Consider the following 6,847-nt stretch of genomic DNA (forward strand, 5'->3'; position numbering starts at 1 on the left):
GATATCTATTATATAGCTTCAAAAATAATTTTAGATGCATGCAAAAAGAAAAACATATGGCGCTATATCAAATAATCTTGTTTGGTTAGGTTACAGGATAAGCAGTGTGGTGGGTTATATTTTTTTTTCTACTATCATTTTGCAATAATATAACACAAACTTTGTGAATGAGGTTCCTTTGTTGGACTGGACTTGGTTCATCATACCCTCAATAGGATAATTCTTTTGTTTATTGTAATGAAGATGACGGTGATCAATTTTATGCTGCTCGAGGACCTCATCCTTAACTCAAATGAGGCTACGTAACACTAACACCAATCAATCTTTCTTTTTTTGAAAGGAAAGCTGGAGTTAAGCAGACCCCACCAGTTACTATTGAACGTGCCACTGGGGTTTGAATCTGCGTACTTTTACAATGAATAGGCCGGCACGATTGCTACCCCTATTCATTGTCACTTGCCAGAGCACTACTGTCTAAGTCGTCCGCCAGCCGAAGTGATGTTGAAGTTGCCTGTCTTCAAAGTCACAAGGTGATCACCATCATCATCAAAGGCATGTGTGGCCATCTAGCTGAAGCATGGCTGCGTAAGTAGTTAGGTGCAAGAACCCAACTTCATAGATGCTAAGATGCACATTGGCAGATGCAGGCAGACCCCAGTTATTATTCAACGTACCACAGGGGTTTGAACCTGCAACTTCCCACAACAAGGAGACGTGCACTGACAGCTCCTACCAACCACACGGAGCCCCCATTGGTTAACACCAATCAATCTTCACTGATGTATTCTAGCTTCCTACACAAGGCACAACATGTATCCATGCCTATTTTAAAAATGTCATTCCAAAACTTTGCATGTACAAGGGATCCGTCTACGTCCATGCGGGAAATGGGATGATGGGATCAGAGACCCCAAGAAGGGTGTAAAGGGCTGGTTTGGAACATTTAACACTATTGAGGAGGCAGCAAGAGCCTACGATGTTGAAGCACGCAAGAAAGCAAGCAAGACCAGGAGCAAGAGCCTATTACTTTTTTCCCATTCAATGTAAATGTTAAATTTTTTTCCCATTCAGTGTAATTGTCAATTTTTTTCCCATTCAGTGTAATTGTTAAATTTTATTCCATTTACTGAATTGCTGTAAGATATTTATTGTTTGTATATGCTATAATTTTCATGTTTGTGACAGGAATATAAGCTGAAAAAAAATATTTTCGCTGGCGCAGATATGCGCCAGTGAAAACTGTATTGCTGGACAGTCGAAACTTTTCACTGGCGCAGATCAGTGCCAGTGAAAACTTTATCACTGGCGCAAAACTGTGCCAGTCAAGACGTTGTGACTGGCCCAGATCTGCGCCAGTGATCTATCGCTGGACACTTTAAACTGGCGCAGATATGCACCAGTGAAATCACTGATTCACTGTCGCATGCTAATTGCGCCAGTGAAAGATTTACCGACAAGGCTTTAACTGGCGCAGGATTGCACCCGTAAAGACTTTTACTGGCACAAAAGCTGGGACAGTAAATCCCGTTTTCCTGTAGTGCTCTCTTGCTCTCTCAAGGAGGAATGAGTAAACATGACAGCCAACTCCCTACACTCAAGAATCATTCCAACAAACATACTTCGGCACAAAATTGTTTAGGTGACATGATTTGGCCTGCCAATGGATTGGAACACCTATTCGAATTGAACCTAGTAAGACTCATGTTCAAAACAAATGAAATACCTCTGATTAAAAACTCACGAGAATGAAAAAATATATGGTCTTGGGTCTGGTTTGTAAAATTTTAAATCAGATTTTGGTCCAAACTAAGTTTGGATTAAGATCCACCCTTTTAATATAGAAATTTAATATTTTCAGTAAGTTTGGTGCATTTCAATTGTTATCTTGATCCAGATCTAGATCTGGTTTTTCTTATATGTCTGGTTAAACCATGGATCCCACCAGCTATTGTAACCTTAAATCCAGATCTGGGTATGAACTGATCGATCCATATTTGGCACAACTCCAGTCTGTGGACAGGTCTATACAAGATCTACATTTCTTATGTCTGAGACTTGCCAAAAACCTTTCACAAAATGCATGGAAAGCTGAAAGCCATTGGTTAAGATATCATGTAGTTGAGAGAGAGAGAGAGAGAGAGAGAGAGAGAGAGAGAGAGAGAGAGAGAGAGAGAGAGTCAAAATTTGAATGGGTCCAACATGAATAAAATACAACACTCATTGCCGAGAGAGAGAAAAGGTTTACTGTGGTAAACAGGAAAAAGGAAAGAAGAGGCCACAATTGAAAGATAAGAGGGTTTTTATTATGGTAAACAGGAAATAGGAAGCAAGAGGAAACAATTGTGTTGCATTTACTTTAGAGTGCTCGGTTGGTAGAGAAAAATCTTCAAAAGTTAAAGGCTTAACTAACTAGAACCAACCATTTTAGAGAAAGGACAACCTTCACTTAGATAATTCACTAGGAACTTCTCTCAAATTTGCATTAAAAAGCCAAATACAAGTCAGAATAAATCTCATCTCATGGCTGGCCCTTATATAACCTATAACCATACCATTTACTCCTGTTATATTTCTAATTTACACTCATGCCACCCGGCCCCAGCTGAATACAAAAACCCAAGATGATTACAAGTATTACAAAAGTACTCAAGCAGACCCAAGTGGGTGCCCCTAAGCTAGCCAGCTAGTGTGAAAGTGAACGTAACGGGTTGAGAGCGAGAGAGAGTTTTCTCATGTAAATAAAAAAGGAAGGTTAGAAGAGGCTAAAGATGAAAAAAGAAAGAGCATTTTTGAGTAATCTAGAGAGAGAATTTTACTCTGGTAAATAGGAAAAAGGAAGGAAAGGACAATGCTTGGTATTCGTCAAAGAAAAGATATGACCTCTGCCGGTGGTATCGGTTTTACCAATAAAGGCATATTGGTGGTCTTTGTTGTGGCCATCCCAAGAGAGATGCTATGGCTACCCTTGGGGGAGTCCGGATCGGGTGCAATCACATGGCATAAAATTTGTGCATTAACCTGATTACCTTCCATCAGGCCTTGGGCCCTACAACTGACAGTCCTGTCCCCAAGATAATGGGTGATCAGGTGCTTAATGCACAAATATTTGTGCAATCATATTGCATCTGATCTTATCACCCTTGGGTAGCCATAGTAGTCACCACCAATGCCATGCCACCATTTGGAAGGCCTCTACAAGTAAATCCCATTATACCGGTAGGAGCTCTTTATTTTACAAGAATTAATAGCAAAGCTATGGAAGGTTCTAAGGTCGAAGTTGGTAGGCAGCTCACACTCAAAGTAATTGACGGTAAGAAAAAGCTGGACAGCTAAAGTCGGTGGGGGTAAGAAGTAATTACAAATGATGCATGTGACCTCCATGATTGCAATGGGTTCCATTACCATAAACACTACCAAAATGCCCCAAAAGGGTGTACATTTGCTTACAACTAAAAAATAACCATCCTCTCTAGAATGATTCTCACAAGAACCATTTTCTAATGTGATTGCAAACGTGAGAAGATGGTTTCATTATGGTTGTATGAGGAGATGCATAAAAAAAAGAAAAAGATACATTGCCCATTTCAGAGAGAAAAGGAAACGATTTAGATTCTAGAGAGAAACGCGCAGTGTTTGCAAACATGCTACGAGCTGTATATATAATCTCAATACATCCACTCAAAAGTAATTACACTCGGAACTGACACAAAATTTCAGAAAAGCACTTTATGATTTATCAATAGATACATGATTAGGTCCACCATTATCTTATGAGAATTCAAGAGCCAGATGCCTCAAGTAGTTTTTTTTTGTTTCGAACTGTGAATTTTTCTGTCGGTGGTGATCATGGTAAATACTGGATCGCCGGATCATCTTCAGTCCATTGAACTTATGAAAGGAGAGGGGTTTGGTGGCACTGCAACCTCAACCGTACCTTCCAGCATCTGCGTCACCTTCTTCATTGTGGGTCTAAGTGATGGATCATCTTGAATGCACCACAATGCCACCATCACCATGTTCTCCACCTTCCTCATGTCATTTCTTGCATCTTCATCATCCTCCACCAGCCTGTCCAGACGTTTGTCGACGAAGCAGTCGTAGGCCCAGTAAACTAGTATGGCCGATTGTTCATCCATCTTGTTCAGTTCTACATTCTTCCTGCAGCATATGACTTCCAACAGCATCACTCCATAGCTATAAACATCAACTTTCGCAGTGACTGCCATCTTTCTAAACCATTCAGGAGCTACATAACCTCTTGTTCCCCTTACGTCTGTGATGGTCTTTGTTTGATCATGTCTCAAAAGCTTTGCTAATCCAAAATCAGAGATCTTCGGCGTGAAATTGCCATCAAGGAGTATGTTTTCGGGCTTAATGTCACAATGTATGATCTGCGTGCTGCACTCCTCATGGAGATACAGAAGCCCTCTGGCGATAGCAAATGCGATCCGGACTCTCTGATTCCAGTCCAGTCCAGTACTTCTCAAGAGGAAGCTTGACAGAGAGCCTTGTTCCATGTACTCATAAACCAGTAATCTGTGCAAACCTTCATCGCAGAAACCGAGTAGCTGGACAAGGTTTTTGTGATGGGTTCTTCCTATCACACTCACTTCTGCTCTGAATTCCTTGTCCCCGTCTTCCACCAGCTTATCCAATTGCTTTACAGCAATGGGTTTCCCATCCTCTGAAGATAGAAACCCTTTGAAAATACTCCCAAAGGATCCACTCCCAAGCTTCTCCTTGAACCCACCAGTAGCCACTTGCAATTCCTTGTAACTGAAGCTCCTCAGATTCGTTTGCAGCACCCCGGAACTCGATTCCAGTCTCTGCGGCTTTCTCAGATGTGGCCAGAGGATGGTGAAACCAGCAATAAGGACAAGATTCAGAAGCGCTGAACCGCCGAGCAGCACCCATGCCACAATGAATGTTGGAGGCGGTGACTTGTCATCATCCTTGTTCTTCCTGTCTATGGCATCTGCTGCAGGTGGCAGAAGAAGGAATGATGCATTATCTTTGGGCACTTTAATCAGTGCTTTGGATCCTATATTTGGAGACAGCCTTCCGTTAAACATTGGGATCTTCTTCTTCCAGCAGTTTTGTATCCTGTAGATGGCCACGGCGCACAGGCAATCCGAGAGGCAAGCCTCTCTGCAACTTCCCTCATCCACAGACTTCATCTGCTCATAATCTCCAGTGGGCCAGTCTACGTTCTGGAGCGTCGCCAACCGATAATCATCCATCGGCCTCCGGCAGTCCTGCACCTGAAAATCCTGCTTGCAACCCATGAATTTGTAGTCCTGATCGATGTAAGAGAAGTTAGTGGGGCACAAGCAATCGAATTTCTGGTCATCTATGGAGACGCAGTAGCCATTGATCCCACAAACGCTTGGAACGTTGCACGGATCATCGGTTGTGCTCCACACCCTGTTCCAGGACTGTGAATAAGTGCTGTTGCTCCACTTTGGATAGCTGTATTGCCGAAGAACCCCATCATAGCCTAGAGTTGCTCTGTGGTAGAAGCCATTTGCAGGTGTTGGGATTGCATTGTCAGGTGTGAGATAGTGCATACTGTTATTGGACTGCAATATGTAGATGCGGCCGGTGGCATTGAAAACCAATTTTCCAGTGGTCCCTGCTGTGTCCGATGAATAAACGATGCTGTCCATCGGCCTGACCCGATCGATCACGAGGTTCCCATCGGCCTGCATCTTGAGGAAAAACCTTCCAGTGGACAGATTGGTGGGCGAGAATGCAGAGAGCAGCTGTTGTTCTGCATTTAGAACCTGCCCAGGCAAGATGGTGTCTGTGGGCTTGTCGAAACTCTGCCACTTGAAATCGGAGCCGCCCGAGCTCCGAAGTACGAAGTTGCCTGTATCAAGCATGGCTGCGGAGCCGACTTCGCCATCCAAACTTCTTGCAATTTCCGTGAGCTCAACGCCCTTGGGATCCTTTAGTATGAGCCTACCATCTGTTTTGAGCTCTATGGTTGATCCTTTCGTGGCCGGACTGTCCCTGTTTGCTGTCCAAACCAGAGGCTTTTCGGGAATCTTTTCAAACCAGATCTGCGGAGATAGAGTGAGGGAGAGACGTCCTAGGCTCATTTTGCTCCAATGGAGGTTCTCTCTTCCATCCTCTGCTTCTTCTTGCTGCTACCATTATCGGTCTTCTCTCAGACTCGACCTTACCAGGACGTTACTCTCGGGTCTTCTCTTTCTTCCCTCAACGGCCCATCCGCCTGGACTTCTCCCTCCGGCGAGTTTGCTTTCGGTTTCTCCACCGTTGCCGGCAACCTCTTCGTGGGAATCGGTTTCTCTACCATTAACGGGGCAAGTGCATACACAAGAAGCTGCTTCTTGTAGGGAGTTTGAAAGCGCGTGGAAACTTGAAGGTATGAGAATGGAACATGGTTTCGTACATGACCGAAGCTAAAAAAAAAAAGAACCATTGGTTGTTGTCAGCATCTCTCCTTCACTTCAGCTGAAGGGCACCTTAAGGCGTTATTGCAATTCTGGTTGTTGTCAGCATCAAAAGGGAATCAATTTATTGTTGGTTGAACCCACCCACTTATAGTACCAGAAACACCTTCCTCGTAAATGAGGTGGGCTCCTTTCCTTTCTAAATTAAAAATCAATGGCTCAATTGACGTATCTCTTTATAATAGGAGATTAACCAGGAAGCGGATCAGGTCATGCTGAACACATCATGGCCATCAGATTTGCATTTTAAAAAACTCAAAAGTCAATAAAACCACGTGGCATTCATCCAAAATGCAAACAGACGGCCACGATGTCCTCATGAGCAAAAACGCTCGTGTTCAGCATGACCTGATGTGCGCCCGATTAACCAT

The 6,847-nt window shown here is 43.3% G+C and overlaps 1 protein-coding gene across 1 annotated transcript; it reads right to left on the reverse strand.

The window, feature by feature from the left end:
- Positions 1–3,632: 3,632 nt before the first annotated feature.
- LOC149827927 (G-type lectin S-receptor-like serine/threonine-protein kinase LECRK3) lies at positions 3,633–6,382 on the reverse strand. The gene has a single exon (XM_090018291.1). It carries the CDS (start codon positions 6,099–6,101, stop codon positions 3,876–3,878), a length of 2,226 nt encoding a protein of 741 aa, XP_089874417.1. The 5' UTR covers positions 6,102–6,382; the 3' UTR covers positions 3,633–3,875.
- Between the last annotated feature and the right edge of the window lie 465 nt (positions 6,383–6,847).

The sequence above is a fragment of the Nuphar pumila genome, chromosome 10, assembly GCF_984573655.1.
Source record: "Nuphar pumila chromosome 10, dmNupPumi1.hap1.1, whole genome shotgun sequence".
NCBI classification, from domain to species: domain Eukaryota; kingdom Viridiplantae; phylum Streptophyta; class Magnoliopsida; order Nymphaeales; family Nymphaeaceae; genus Nuphar; species Nuphar pumila.

Coding starts and splice junctions, on each gene's coding strand:
- LOC149827927 (XM_090018291.1), bottom strand. CDS start 6,101: ATGAGCCTAGGACGTCTCTCCCTCACTCTATCTCCGCAGATCTGGTTT.